This window comes from Barbus barbus (genome assembly GCF_936440315.1).
Source record: "Barbus barbus genome assembly, chromosome: 41".
Lineage (NCBI taxonomy): Eukaryota > Metazoa > Chordata > Actinopteri > Cypriniformes > Cyprinidae > Barbus > Barbus barbus.
In genome coordinates this window covers 9,289,202-9,305,817 of record NC_136719.1, presented here as the reverse complement: position 1 = coordinate 9,305,817, position 16,616 = coordinate 9,289,202, and the positions used below count along the sequence as shown (strand labels likewise).

Below are 16,616 nucleotides of genomic sequence, written 5' to 3'. Positions count from 1 at the left end.
ATGAAGCGATTGAGTTGAATCAGAGAATTCTTTTATTGAATAAGTTCTATTTCAGAATTCAGTTTGAAAAAGCATTTCAATGAGATACATTACAGTGAATATTTATTTATTTGAATCAAATGAACTTGAAAAATTTTCATTTTGAGAGTTTTTTTTGATTGAATCAAAAGGATAAGATGAAGAACATGAACTAGATAACAGCGCTGCATTTTGAAAAGTATTTCTGCTGATTTGCAAGAAAGCCTAACGCTACCTAATTTGATTATGCTGCATTTAAATATTTAAATAAAACATTCCCATCACATATAGTTTTTTCACAAAATAAGAAGGAAGTTTTTCAAAAGGAAGAATTTAACTTACAATCTGCAAAGGAGTGGAATAATGTCAAGCACTCCATTTAATTTCAAAGAACTTTACATAAACACAAGTTTACCCTTTTTCACAAAATTTGTCATTTTCTGTTGCTGTTTGAATGTAGTGAAACACCCAGAGAAAACATCAGGTCATGTTTTAATTTTCTTCTGTCACTGGCCACAATTCGAACCTTGAAATCAGGATTAAATAAAATAAAAAATAATGTCTTCATAATCATTCAAACATGAGAAAATTGGCTGAGAATTGAACAAACTTGGGAAGACAGAAGTAGGAAGAAGTAGGACGTTTTTTTCTGGTTATTAAGGATGCAAGATCACTTCTCCAAATGGTTGTCTAAAGCAAAAATGCTATGAAATGCACATCATATTTTGTAAAACAAGCACTATTTTTGGAATCAGCACCCCAAAATTAGTAATAAACAAGTATTGGCTATCATTCAACAAAATATGATGAGCAGTGTAATAAAATAACATTCAATTATTTAGTGACATTTATTTTTTTTATCATTAATTGATCATAAAAGTAAAAAAAAAAAAATCTGAAATAGAATTTAAGAAATGAATAAGAAAATTGCCATATTAAGAATCAGTCATTCAGTCAACATTCAGTGCATCCTCTCTGAGAGTTTAGGAAAAGGATGGCTTGAGCTTGAGCTCACCGCATTGACCATGCGTGTGTGTGTGTGTGTGTGTGTGTGTGTGTGAGAGGTTGTTTCCTTTTCTTCTCCTGCCAAAAGCTGCTGACAGGTGAAAAGCCCTCAGTGCCACTCTGCTGGTGTCATATTGTAATGGGCACTTTGACAGTCAGTTCGCTCAGCCAAAGCTTGTTTTCAGATGGTAAAGGTACTAGACCTGTCTCACCCACTCACTATTCAACCAGGTTTAGACCAGAATTCCCCCAAAGTAGTTTGATGTATTTTTAGAGAATTGTTGTCAAGACTGGCTAAAGAGAAAGAAAAAAAAAACCCCACTCCTCTCAAAAACACCACACAGCAAATATAACAACATTTAATGCTCATCTCATTAAATATTCATGCACTTTAACGCAAGTCACAGCAACTGTCACACACTGTGTTTAGTTTCAGTGTCTGAGGGGAAAAAGTTAAAAATGTCAAAAACAGTGACGGCAAATGCATTAACTAAAATGATAAAGATAGTATTATTTTTGTGGTACATTTTCAGGAGATATAATACAACCTTAGCATATTTATGTGGCGATGTGTCTGCATAGCCTATGCAAAGTATTTAAACAGGTTACATTCTGTTCCTGCCCAATCAATATTATTAGCCTCATGAATATGCAAATAAGAACTTGAACTACATAATATGAGAATTTCCTAACAGAATTTCCTCCACTGGTTTTTAGCTTATTTTTTTTACTCTAGGGCATCTTTTTGGAGACAGCATGTTGTTCAGTTAGTCAAATACTTCAATGAATTAATTGGAATTTTACATTTAAAAACAAAAAAAAATAATTGCCCTGCTAGAATTGATTTTAAAATCAGTATATTCCTATGTTTAATTACACAGTAGAGAGCGGTATAATATTACAACTGACAGCAGGGAAAAAAACAGTGCTGAGGTCAATTCAAAATATTAATAATAATAATCATGCACAGTTAAGACACAAAAATATATTTTGAGAAAGGCTAAGCATCTAATCAAACTCTATTAAATTAATCTGTCATGTTGCTAATACAAGCACAATAATTAGTTCAGTGTTTGTTCCATGTGCTTGGCTGATAAATCAAACTTCTGTTGTTGTATGCATTTACAAAATTGTTAATTTGTCATGTTGTAAGTATGCATGTTGCAGGGCTTATGCAGTTATTAGTAATATCAGTACATACAGTAAACAATGTATGTGCTTTGGTGGGTCGTCACTGAATAAATCATTAAATTTGTTAAATGTCATATAATGGATTTATCATCTGACTACATATTGGGGTATTTTTGAAACCCTGGTTAATTTCTTACCCTTCCCTGCAGTTGTCAAACTGTTAATGTATATTCAATCAGTGGCTAAAGAGAGAATACATCCCCCATGTCACATCATTTGACCTTTAATTACTGAACCTAAGTAACCACTTGACATTTCCCCTCTGTGTGTCTCCAGGTACGTCCACACCTTGTGTCTGGGAGTGCAAAGCCGTTGGCATGGCGGCCCAGGTCAGCGTCATTTCTACTGGCGTCTGATGTTCGAGAGCGCTGACATCAACATGCTGCGGCTGCTGGAAGCTTTCCTGAAGAGCGCGCCTCAGCTCGTGCTGCAGCTCAGCATCATGATCCACAGCAACCACATACTGCCCCTACAGGGTGAGACAACACACACACATACAGAGGTTTCCCAGGTGGGCACATGAGTCAAGTCAAGTCACCTTTATTTATATAGCGCTTTTAACAATGTAAATTGTGTCAAAGCAACTGCACAATATCAAACATATCACAATATCAATATCAAACATATCACAATATCAATATCAAACATTGGCCTCTGGCCAACAAACCAGCAGTTCAATTTAACTGCAGCAAAGTCAGATTGTAAGGTCTCAACTAGTTCCAGTGGTCATTTGGTAATTCTGTATGTTGTCTGAGCGTTGGCATCCTCTGAGGGGTTGGCATTATCTTTTCTCAGGTGTTCGGTCATCTCAGATCATTTAGGGGTTGGATCCAGACTGAAGCTTCTGTCATTCCTAATTACCACGGGATGTTAATCCCGTGGCAGAAACAGAGACAAATAGAAACATAATTAGCGTAGCTGCTGTTCCATCCCAAGCTAAAGAATAATAATAATGTACATTTGATCAGATATACTACAGTACAAGATTATAAAATGCATTATGTGAATGCTTGGCTAAAGAGATGTGTCTTTAATCTAGATTTAAACATAGAGAGTGTGTCTGAACCCCGAACGTTATCAGGAAGGCTATTCCAGAGTTTGGGAGCCAAATGTGAAAAAGCTCTACCTCCTTTAGTGGACTTTGCTATCCTAGGTACTACCAAAAGTCCAGAGTTTTGCGACCTTAAGGAGCGGGTTGGATTGTAGCGTGGTAGAAGACAAGTTAGGTACGCAGGAGCTAAACCATTTAGGGCCTTATAGGCAAGTAATAATATTTTGTAAATGATACGGAACTGAATAGGTAGCCAGTGCAGAGACTGTAAAATTGGGGTAATATGATCATATTTTCTTGACCTTGTAAGAACTCTAGCCGCTGCATTTTGGACTATCTGTAGCTTGTTTATTGAAGATGCAGGACAACCAGCTAGCAGTGCATTACAATAGTCCAGTCTAGAGGTCATGAATGCATGAACTAGCTTTTCTGCATCAGAAACAGGTAGCATGTTTCGAAGCTTGGCAATGTTTCTAATATGGAAGAATGCTGTTTTTGTAACATGGGAAATATGATTTTTAAAGGACAAGTTGCTGTCTAATATAACACCCAGATTTTTGACTTTAGAGGATGTGACAGTGCATCCGTCAAGTTGTAAATTGTAATCCAAGAGATTCTGTGTATTGTTTTTTGGTCCAATAAGTAATATCTCTGTCTTATCTGAATTTAATAGGAGGAAATTATTGGTCATCCAATCTTTTAAATTTTTTACACAATCTATTATCTTAGATAGTTTAGAAGTTTCACCTGGTTTTGTTGAGATATATAGTTGAGTATCATCAGCATAGCAATGAAAACTAATCCCGTATTTTCTAATAATATTACCAAGAGGCAACATGTATATTGAAAATAGAAGAGGACCTAGGACTGATCCTTGTGGTACTCCATACTTTACTGGTGATAATTGTGATGACTCTCCATTTAAATGAACAAAGTGGTAGCGATCGGACAGGTATGATTTAAACCATCTTAAAGCCTGCCCTTGAATACCAATATGGTTTTGTAGTCGATCTATGAGTATATCATGGTCTATAGTGTCAAACGCAGCACTAAGATCAAGTAATACTAGCAATGAGATGCAGCCTTGATCTGAAGCAAGAAGCAAGTCATTTGTAATTTTAACAAGTGCAGTTTCTGTGCTATGGTGAGGCCTGAAACCTGACTGAAATTCCTCATAGAGATCATTTTTTTGCAAGAAGGAGCACAATTGAGCAGACACAACACACATGAGATGCTTTTAGTTGGGCATACTTAACTCCGGAGAAGACGTTTGCTTGTGATGAATTATACACGTTTAACACGCTCCTCTCTGTGCGATGACATATGACATGACTCAGCTACGAACATGGGAAAAAAGACAGCAGTATATTATATGAAAATAGAAAATAATTAACAATTATTTAATACAACTAGAATAACTAGAATAATAATACTAATTATTATTATTGTTGTTGTTGTTGTTATTAATCAAATATACACTACTGTTCAAAAGTTTGTGGCAAGGATGCATAAAATTTATCAAAAGTGACAGCCTTTTTAATATTGTTACAAAAAACGTTTTAAAATAAATGCTGCTCTTTTGAACTTTCTGTTCATCAAAGAATCCTTTAAAAATTTATCACAGTTTCCACAACTTCCACAACTCAACCCTGATAATAAGAAATGTTTCTTGAGCAGCAAATCAGCATATAAGAATGATTTCTGATGGATCATGGGGCACTGAAGACTGAAGTAATTTATTATATTTATTTGCTTTATTTTACCAGGATAGTCCCATTGAGATATAAAATCTCTTCTTCCAAGGAGTCCTGGCCAAAATGAATGCACAAAATGTTTCACACAAAACAATTTACATATACATAAAACTCACAAACACACAAAATTATGCTGAAAATTCAGCTTTACATCACAGAAATAAAAAGCATTTTAAAATATATTCAAATACCAAACATTTCATTTAAATAGTAATAATATTTCATAATATTACTGTTTTTACTTTTTAAAGAAATGCAGCCTTGGTGATCATAAAAGATTTTTCTTAAAGGGGTCCTAGTATGCCCCTTTTATAAGATATACGTCTCAGGTGTCAGAATGTGTCTGTGAAGTTTTAGCTCAAAATACATTACAGCTCATTTATTATGCCATGTAAATGCCCCACTCTTAAAAATAAAGGTGCTTCATGATGCCATAGAAGAACCTTTTTGTCTAAATGGTTCCATAAAGAACCTTTAACATCTGAAGAACCTTTCTGTTTCACAAAAGGTACTTTGTGGCGAAAGAAGGTTCTTCGGATTATAAAAAGGTAAGAAAGAGATGGTTCTTTAAAGAACCTTTGACTGAATGGTTCTTTGTGGAACCAAAAATGTTTTTTCAGTGGCATCGCTGTGAAGAACCTTTTAAGCACCTTTATTTTTAAGAGCGTAGAAGCAAAAACACTGTTTTCTTGAGTGTCTCTTTAAATGCAAATGAGCTTCTGCTCCCCGCCCACATTTCCAGAAGAGGGCGGAGCCTTTACGGCATGTGCCTCAGATACTCTGGCAACAACAAAAAACATCTGCAAGCGTTTTAAACCCTTGTCAGTTTAAACTTCTGAGATACAGTTTTCTGAGCTTGCACACACAACGCTGTGTGGATATGAAACTATCCTTTGCATCAGCTGTGAAATACACACACGGTTATGTCAAAAGCACACAAAAAAACACAAGTTCACATAATGTTTGTTATATTTGTGAATGTACACAGTTGGGGAAGAAACTGCATTTGTGTCAATATAAGAGATCTATGAAACAGTATTTGAATATGGCAACAACACAATACTAACACAGCTCAACCAGACATCTTGTTTTGGGCGGGAATTATTTAAATGAGGGACATTGTGACGTGTACATTTCCAAAAGAAAGCTCAGGATTACAATCGAGGTGTTTGAGGGAGTTCAGAAACAGCGCTTACTGATATAGAGGATAACTCCCTTTGGAATGGACTTTGTGCTATTTATTTTGCCAATCTTTTTCAAGCTCAAACAGCAACATTAAAGCAAGTGTAAAATACATAAGACCCCTTCCAAAACGGTGTAAAACATTTATTTCCATCTTATATTCTTAATATAAATGAATAAATATAGAGATTGAATGATGTATAAGTCATTAAAGTAAAAAAATAAATAAAAATTTAAACAAGAGGAGACTGCTTCCTCGGAAGGCCACCACATGCCACTGAGAAAGAAAACGGCACTCAGGAGGCAAAAACATGAGAGGAAAAGTACTTTAGCAAAAAAAGAAAAGTCAAGAGAATGGAATGAAAGAGAGAGAGCGCGAACGAGTCGTATAGCAAGACAGAGAGCTCAGAGGGACACGCTGTAAGACTGAATAGACTCAAGAGATGTTCTGATTAATTCTGGGTCATGGGTTTGGTTACCAACTACCACACAGAAAGGCTTTTGCTTGTTCTTCTTATCTTCTTTCGCTTTTTTCCTGCGTTTTCTGATCTCATGGCCCTGCCTGTCAGTCTGACTCAGACCTTTCACCTTTACATTGTGTCAGCAAATCCATTTGAAAGTGAGCATCTGTATGCTGCACTGGCTGTGGAGAGCAGAGCACTTGAAGTGAGGACTGGGAAGTGTGCAGTCTCCTACACTATGAAAAAAGCTGTGGTTTTTATCATTATGATATTTGTTTTTCTATACAGTAACTGCACTGTTACAAAGTAGATTCACTTCACTGTCCTTTTCAAACAACCAAAATTCAAATTAATTTATTAACTAGCAAGTATATGAGGGCATTGAGATGTTTTATTATATCTGAATCAACATGAATTTACATTTATCTCTGATTTAAACCTTAGAAACAAAACTGCTGTTAGAGTTGGAAGGTTTGATTCATTTGAGTCTCTCTGTTTCAGTAACAGATTAAAAACTCTTTAATGATTTTTTTGTGCCATCAATCAAATCTTGGTTTGGCATTTTTCATGTGTTAAAAAAATATATAGGTAAATATTGCTTAGCAGATTTTTAATTCTTCAAATAGTAAATTAATGAATGGAATAAATATCTTGGTCACACTTTATTAATGTCCAATTCTTGCTATTAACAAACCATTAACTACCACTTTTAACTACAACTACTTGCTTTCAAACTAGTAATGGCGGCTCGGGCTGTTTTTAAGCAGGATGGTTAATCGCTGCCATAAGAAAGGAATTCACAGAAGAGCATTTTAGGAAATTAAACAACACAGACATGGTATTCAAATTAACAGCACCATCAGCAGGCACAATTCATTCTTTGTGAATTCCCCACTGTGTGTTTTGAGGTCTTTGGGGTCTCGTGGAGAGTCTTTATTCTTTGACTGTAACTGTAGTCATTTAATACAATCTAAAAGCACAAATGCTGTTATTAAAATGCATTATGCAAACATCTCCCGTGTACTTTCTTCTACCACATCATTTGGCAGCAGCAACTCAAACTTCCCTCTTTCTCTCTCTCAGCACTGGCAGTGCTGGGCTTTAACTTGTCTTATCCCTTTCTCTTTAAACTGCATTCTAATCTGAGGCAGTCTTTGTGGCAGTGGGCTTGCGCTGCGTCTGATGTTTGATTTAATTAAGATTGCCAGCGCATTGCTCCATGAGTGCCTCTGAAATAGAGGCCGGGAGAGAATGCGGAGAGCATGCGGGCAGGCTGGAAGCGGAGTGGGAAAACGCAGACTAATGCTTTCGGATCTCTGCTAATTAAGACCTCACTAAATCTGGATCTGCACCAGATGAGTTGCTCAGAATGAGAGCTGAGACATAGAATGTGAGTGAGATGGAGAGAACGTGAAATGCATGTGCAAAAGAGACTCAAAAAGAGTAAACACTCGATAAACAAGCTTGGTCAAGCTTGTGCAAAAAAAAATCATGAGTATGATATGCACTACATTTCCTTGAAGTGAAAGAGTATTTCTTGAAATATTTATACTACTGGTAGACATGACCAATATATGTGCCAATATTTGGTGTGTTTTTTGTTTTTTTTAATTATCGCCCTTAGTCGATGAGTTTTAAAGGGATAGTTCATATAAAAATGAAAATTCTGTCATTAATTACTCACCCTCATGTTGCTCCAAACCTGTAAGACCTTCATTCATCTTCGGAACACAAATTAAGATAAATCTGAGCGCTTTATTACCCTGTATAGACAGCAATGCAACTGACATTTTCAAGGCTCAGAAAGGTAGTAAGGACATCATTAAAATAGTCCATGTGACATTAGTGATTCAAATGTAATTTTAGGAAGCAACGAGAATACCTTTTGTGTGCAAAGAAAAAAGGACAACTTTATTCAACTATGTCTTCTCTTCCAGGTCTGTCTCCGCCATTCATGAGAGCACCACTATCCCTTTAATTCCACAAAGCTCAAAAAATCTGCTGTTAAATCCTTTGAAGTGTGAATTTGCATTTACACAACATTGTTTTCAACTAAAATGGAAAACCTTTGATGCTTTTTGTCCATTTTGGGAGCATGAAAACACACATTTTTGAAAACGGGTTTTAAAGTGCACGTTCTGAAAACAATACCATTATAATTTCCATGTAAACTACAAAACAGCAAATTTGTGAAAATGCTGATGTCATGTGCATGTGCATAAAGTGTTCGCATAGAGTTTCCTTACAAAGTTACATCACCAACTATTGGCCTGGCATGCATAATACACCATTTTGAGTAATTTTCACGGATCCACGTAAATTAATTGTTTTGAGTGTTGCAATCTGTACATGAAAAACGCAAAGGAAAAAAAACGTTTCCATTTTTAGCGCATCTTCAACGTGTAAACATACACTTACTTTAAATCCTTGATTTCAAAATCTGTTGCGTTATATCTACTTGGCTGTTATGTCATATTCACTGTGCATGTAAAATTAGCATTAACTGCATGGTCTTTATTTGAGAAAATATAATTCCATTTGCACACAAGCTTGAGTGTACTGCCGGTTGCAGCATTTCCTTTCTTGTTCTTCTTTATTTGTCAAAAATATTGTAATAGGATTACGGAATCAATAAGTTGCTATCAAAAATATAAATCCCGTTTATTTTATTTACTTTTTTAAGTTACTACTGACACATTTTAAAGTTATGTATATATAATTTACTAAATATTTCGTAAATAAACAAATTTCATTGCAACGTGTTATTTACTAAATTAAATTGTTTATGATTTGTTTTCTCAATTTAAAGTGTAATATCATATATATCAGCTTTATATTGGCCATCAGCCACCCTGATCTCTTAGATATCAACATCAGCCATTAAAAAATCCATATCTGTCGATCACTAATTTATACCAGGATCAACTTTTTTACAATCCACGCCTGACAAAAGCAACAGATTGCCTTCTTTTCATGCGGTGATCATCAGAATATCCTTAGCTGACCTTGGATAAGCCAGCCTGGAGGGTTTGAAGTGTGTAACGGGGTGAAGCTGCAAGTGTAGCTCCCCTAAAACACATACGTGTGTGTGTGTGTGTGTGTGTGTGTGTGTGTGTGTGTGTGTGTGTGTGTGTGTGTGTGGAGTGAGACAGGAGGGGAATCAGAACACCAGAACAAAGCCAATCTGCCGGGACCCACCAGATAACTAAACATGCAGTAAGATGTATTTAAGAGCTGATCCTCATGATAACATCAGCTCAGCATGGAAGCCTCCTGAGATAGCTCCATATCTCTCAATCATACACATTCACACACACCTCTTCTTCACCTCTTCACTCTACCTTGTGCTCTAGGGTACTCACAAACACAATATAAAGCGCCTGTCTGTCTCCCTGTCAGCAAGTCAAACACACACGCTCACACTCGCTTTCCCTAGAGAGACATCCTCTCAGGCAGTTGGGGAACAAGCCCTGCGATTTGTTGTCTCAGCAGGTGTCGTAGCTTCTATGAAATATTATTTGAAAACTAAAACAAAAGCAACAACCATTACAAAACTTTGAACTTTTTTTTTTTTTCTGCCATCACTCTTGAAAGTGCAGCTTGCACGTCTCTGCCAGCTCACGTCAATTTGTGTTTCATAAGAGCCACTGTGATGTCTGGAATTAAAATCGCTTTGCATCTTTGCCTCATCATAATCTAATGCGTCTGTCATGACGCAAGGTATATTCGCACATTCATATATTATGAGTCCAAATAGGCAAGAGACATCAATTAGGGCCTGAATTATTCATGTTTTGAAAGTTAATTATTCAATCGCATGTTCAATTAGGAATGAATCACATTAGATCTAATTAAATATTGAAGGCAGAACTCTGAGAATGTGGAAATGTAGTTATTCTTAATGATTTTGATTAGGTTTTATATTTAGCAATTGCTCGTTTCAGGCTATTTAAATGACCATAGAGAAACTGCACGCATGCAGCATTTACGGCCAAATAAACACACAAAGCAATGGAGTACAGTGATAATTTGCGGGGAAATAAAACACAAACATGTCATGAACCATTTAATGCCATTTTAAATACATTTCCTTCTTGCATCTAAGTCAGGCTGTCTCATTTGCAAGTTTCGCCCCCTACACTGTACACTATTGTCACTATAGACTGTGCCACAAACTGAGATTTAAGACAGACTTATAATGTATTTTAAAGAAGTATTTTTGAATTACATTACATTTTCTGTATCATAAATACAATTTGTGTGGTTTAAATGATTGTTCCTGACCAGTTGAAAGTTCATTCACACTCAGGCCTGAAACCTGCTCTATGCATGTACATGTATGCAAACGCTTCTAGCTATGCAAGCTTGACTTTTTGCATCACTGCCTTTCAAAATGTGTCAGGATGCAGTTCAAAGAGAAACTGTGTTCTCAGCCACAAGGTATTCACTGCTGAACAAGAAAAAAATACCTGGTCACCAGCATATGTTTTGCTTTGGTTTCTAGTCCCCAGCAAGGGATCCAGCAAAACTCCCTTCCTCATCCAGCATCACCAGAAAAACCAGAGGTGAAAAGAGTACAAAAATATTTTACTCAAGTAAAAGTACCATTACTTTAATGAAATTTTACTTAAGTACAAGTAAAAGTAACAGTCTAAAAATAAGTAAAAGTAAAAAGTAGCTCAAAAATGGGATAGGCCAAGGGTGTCAAACTCAGTTCCTGGAGGGCCACAGCCCTACAGCAGTATAGATATAACCATAATTAAACACATCTGATCCAGCTAATCTAATCATTTAGGCTTATTTGAAAACTACATGGTATGTGTGTTGGAGCAGGGTTGGAACTAAACTCGGCAGGGCTGCGGCCCTCCAGGAACTGAGTTTGACACCCATTGGATAGGCATATAAATCTCAAACTAGTTGTTTTTAATTAAAGGAATCAGTTATTTAGAATAATAACAGTCACGCAGTGAAAGAACGCACTCTAAATGCTCGTGCACTATCTACTAGACTTCACGGCACTCTGTAGGAGTGTTTTGTTTGGTTTTTGGCTAAATACTGATAATGTCAAATCGCACATCGTTAAAACAACAATTACGATATTATCACAGACGATATATATCACACACCCTGCACCACTGTCTTTTTGGCTAATTTGTGCAAAACCTTTTGCTAAACTGCCAATTGCTTCATTTTAACCACCAGTGCAATGATGCAAGTATTTACCTTACCTCTACATGCTTGCGAAGGGTTGATGTCGAGATTTTATAAACTGCTAGTTTGGTCTTCCTAGGCAAACAGAGCTTACACTGCATAATAGAGCATAAACATGGCCAGGGGTTGACTTAATTTCCTTCGAGTTCAACTTCAGCAGAATACGACGGGTTTGGTTTTCAGCTGGGTCTGCACCACTAATGCCTGTCTTGTCCGTCTGCATCTTTCTTGTGATTTTAGCCCGTTATTTCCTGCAGTAGTTTCCAGGGAGTGATTTTTTTTTTTTACTCAGTAATTAAAGTGTTTTAAAATGTAGCGAAGTACAAGACTTCAAACTAAATATACTTGAGTAAAAGTAAACTCAAGTATATCTTATTCCCGATCCCGCCCCCCTCTCTCTCTCCCACTTCGCTTCCTACATCTAGATCTAAAACTGTCCTATCATAATAAAGGCAAAAACACCAACAATTTAAAAAGAAAAGAAAAAACATGAACATAATACCTATGCTAGTCCCAGGGTTCGTATAGTTTATTTTGTAAATCTTGTGAATATATCAAGTTTTATAATATGCCATGTATCAAAAACTAAAATAAATTTGTCTCCATTTTCTCCATTTTAGATGGTTTATAGTTGGTGTCTTCTATGGCTAGTTTTCTCTTTCAAGTCAACTACTGTCATGGTGGATCAACAGTGAATATTGTTGAGAAAGTTATTTAAGAGTTAGTTAAATTGTAGACAATTAAACAGCTACATGAACAAAAGCAAATCCTGTTTACCAGCACAGACATTTGAAAGGCAACTCCATAACCCTTTGAGGACTAAGGTTTGTTACCATGCATTGGCCAAGCTGCATTTGTATATTTTGTAAAGCTTGTTTCTGACTTTCCTCAACATTACTCAAGCTGTCTCCCTGTTCTTCTTGCTCTATCTCTGTAGGTCTTTCTGCATCTGCCTCGTTGGTTTCTCTCGCCTGGATGATCGCATCCTACCAGAAGGTTCTGCGCGACTCTCGTGACGACAAGCTCCCCATGTCCTACAAGGCCGTGATTGTTCAGATGCTCTGGCACCTCTTCACCATCGGTGCTCGAACCATCGCCTTCGCTCTCTTCGCTTCAGTCTTCCAGCTTTACTTCGGGATCTTCATCGTGGCCCACTGGTGTGCCATGACCTTCTGGATCATCCAGGGCGAGACTGACTTCTGCATGTCCAAGTGGGAGGAGATCATCTACAACATGGTGGTGGGCATCATCTACATCTTTTGCTGGTTCAACGTCAAGGAAGGCCGTGCCCGCTTTCGGCTGGGTGTGTACTACTGCGTAACCTTGGTTGAGAACGTCGCACTCACCGCCGCTTGGTATATTCACAGGGGACCTCACACCTCTGATTTCTACGCCCTGATTATTGTGTGTGTGGTGGTGTGTAGCTATGCTTTGGGAACATTCTTTATGTTTGTCTATTATTGCCTGCTGCACCCAGATGGACCTATCCTGGGAGCTCAGTGGAGCTGTGTGGAGGAGGGAATGGAGGTCATCGGTCTGGGAGGCATTGGGGATTTGGGAACCCCCTTGCCTCAACCAGACGTGGTTACTAGCCCTCCCAGAACACTCCAAAGGACTACTGGTGGCGATCGGGAGATAGGGGCCGGGGATAGAGACAGTTGCCTGCCGGTGTTTCAGGTAAGGCCTCCTAGTGTTCCCCCTGCTTCCTCCCCACGTCCCCCAAGAACTGAAGGTCCCGTTATCCGCATCGACCTGCCAAGAAAAAGGTACCCAGCTTGGGATGCCCACTTTATCGACCGAAGGCTGAGGAAGACCATCCTGGTGCTGGAGAATACATCTCCCGTTACGCCTCGCATCCAGTACCAGAGCTTCAGCAACCCCAAAGAAGTGACGGAGTACGAGACTACGGTGTAGTGTTGTTCTTACCTCCACCTTCCACATGACATCTCTATGCAGAGGTGGAACTCATCCGCCATGAGGTTACGGTCCGATCCTTGATGGTCGGCATGGTGCTACACAGTGGGACAGCGGCACGTTTGGCATTCGGATGCCTGGGAGCGAATGACTGGTCCGAAAGTGCACATCAGGCTGGATGCGAGTAACATGGTGTTTACATGACCTGCATGTGAAGTGACACTAGGAAAGGGACTTACCTTTCTGCCTATGCACTGAACATATAAAAATGACAGTGATGAGAAGAAGTGGACATTTGTAAAATATAGATGAACTGACCAATCAGTATTCCTCAGGACCAGCCTGGCTGCTGTATTGGTCTAAGTGTAATGTTCAGTGATCTGAAAACAGTACAAATTGTGTATTATTTGCTTCTGTGAATGGTGAGGTTAGTGAGTTGAATCATCCATTTCTTCAAAAGAGTTCTTCTGTAATTATTGACTTATTTATTTATTAGATTTATTTTTTATGACTCTGTGGCCATGTCTTTGATATAATTCTTCTTATTGAATATTCATAAATATATATTATCTTTTGTTATATGTATCTACAATAGAATGGTGCCAGTGTGTTGGTATGAATGTTTTTTGAGTTGTCTGGTCATGCTGCATTGTTTATCTGTAAAGATAAAGAAAAAATGTCATATAGTAAGACGAAAAGCTGTGATCTAATGTAGTTGGATGAAAATAATATTGTAAAAAAAAGATTCAGATGACAGCCTCGGAAAACTAAAAAAAATAATTGAATATGCGTGTTTGAGTGTTTCATGAAAATGGTTTTGGGAGCATCTGGGAACATAAAACTTGCAAACGTCAAAGTGTTTGTGTTGCATTTCACAGAAAAAGAAAATGCAAATGATTGACAGTGAATTCTAATCCTGCATGTGAACTCCCTTTACAGTAACTAGAGCAGTGAGTCTTGGTTTGCTCCATCCGCAAGCCTCAAAACCCTTTTACATCTGTATGTGTTCATTTCACTCATTATTTTGTTATTTGGAAGGGGGTGGCCATTGCTGTGGTTATGAGGAGTTTAGATTCAGAATTTTTGGGGGCTTTGTGGTTTGGCAAGAGTGAATGCTCTTCTTGGCCATGAAAAGCTGCCGACTATTGGGGGCAACAATGTTTGTGTGTGTGCTTGAGAGAAAGAAATCCTTTTTTGTCACCTCATAAAATCTTAAGACCTCTTTTTAGTTTTAACTGCTTACCCTACTCAGCTGTTTTCCAGGCTTTTTTGAGTAACAACAATTGTAAAGAAATCACCGCAATTACAAAACCATCACAAGACATCAGCTGAAGTGTTTCTCTCTGTCTTTCTCACTCCCTCTGTGAGGTCTTTCGAGGTCTTGCTTGCTGTATTGAAATTCTATTGCCTAGTTAAAAACCAAGCAGAAAAATCCAGAGTCATTGTGGGTAATTGCCAATGACAAGAATCCTGCTGTCCAGTCTGAAGACGCTGATGGAGAGCAAATGACGCTTGGGCGCTGTAATCATGCTGCCCGATAATGAGACATTCACACATACAGGGCTTTTATTGTTGGAGTTCATGGAGTAAATGTGTTGTTGTTGACAGTGCCTGTTCTTTGCTCTATGGTGATCTCCACACCTTGCTCAAATCAGGGGCCGGTTGCATAAACTGCTTAGACGAGTCTTAAAAATTTCTTCAAGATTGGTCATAGCTTTTTAAGGTCAGTTACAAAAATGTAGCTCTGTCTAATTTGAATCCTAAAAGACTGATTATCCCTTGGCTAACTGCTAGTTGTTCAAACTAATTCTTAGGGGCTATGTTTATGCAACTGAACCTGATCACAAATGAGATGTATTACTGGTAAAATAAGACGTCTAAGATTACAATTTCACAGGAGTAGCAGAATCCATTGAAATATTAATTAAAACAGCCTCCAGGAGCACTTTACTAACTAGTTAAAAAATTCTGCAACTCTGATACTTATGGAAAGTTGGTATAGTGGCACTACTTGTGTAGCGTTTGCATTTTGGATTTATGTCTTCATCTTGTATTATTCTCAATCTGGATAAATTAAGGAATAAGGAATTATTTCGCCTGATTAAGGAATAAATTTAAATGTAAATGTAATTTGACAAGGAATGAGTTTTCCTTCAGCTAAAATTAATTCAGAAGCAGAAAGCATTTGTATAGAAATTGCCACAGTGCATTGTCCATCATGAACAGGATGAACAATTATCAGTGCATGAATCAAACTCACTCTGAATGCTAACAACTTTTGCCCTAGATTTCCAAGCAGCACTCTTCAATTATAGCCTGTATATGGCCATAAATAAATCTTGTAAATGAGTAAAATATAATGTTTAACCTACACTCAAAAACGTCACAGGAGATAGATCACGTGCAATGTCTTGGAAGTTGCTGCTCATTTTTATAAAGTTTTTCCTGCTTTTTTTCTCAACCTTGTCACAGTACTGCCATTTGGTTTACTTCATTTGTACACTCTGAAGATCATTTTACATTTGAATCAGTCAAGACAAATTCAAAATATTGAACTGAAGACTCGCTCCAATTAGATCATTGAATCTGTGATTTGCTGACTCGAAAATTGATTTCGATTTGTGAACAGGTTGATCAATATTAATCAGTTTAAGAGAAACTGGACCAGTGTCGGAGTTCATTTAGTTCAAAGGAAAAACTACTTTCTACCGTCTCGTTTTCCTTTTTGAGAACTTTGGAACGCGTCACAATGAACATAGGCCATCTGTCAATGATAGTGAAATATATTTTGTGTATAGGCCAATATAGGATATTCCTTTTATATAAGCC

General features: G+C 37.4%; 1 protein-coding gene across 1 annotated transcript in view; it reads left to right on the top strand.

Annotated features, from left to right (window-relative positions):
• The window catches only part of LOC306860249 (XK-related protein 7-like), a gene marked incomplete at its 3' end in the record, with an annotated part of 69,317 nt that extends 55,530 nt beyond the window's left edge, over nucleotides 1-13,787 (top strand). Inside the window, exons 2-3 of the mRNA XM_079401852.1 lie at nucleotides 2,491-2,690; nucleotides 12,811-13,787. Coding sequence (XP_079257978.1) covers nucleotides 2,491-2,690; nucleotides 12,811-13,787 — 1,177 coding nt within the window. The remainder of the gene's footprint in view (nucleotides 1-2,490; nucleotides 2,691-12,810) is intronic.
• Between the last annotated feature and the right edge of the window lie 2,829 nt (nucleotides 13,788-16,616).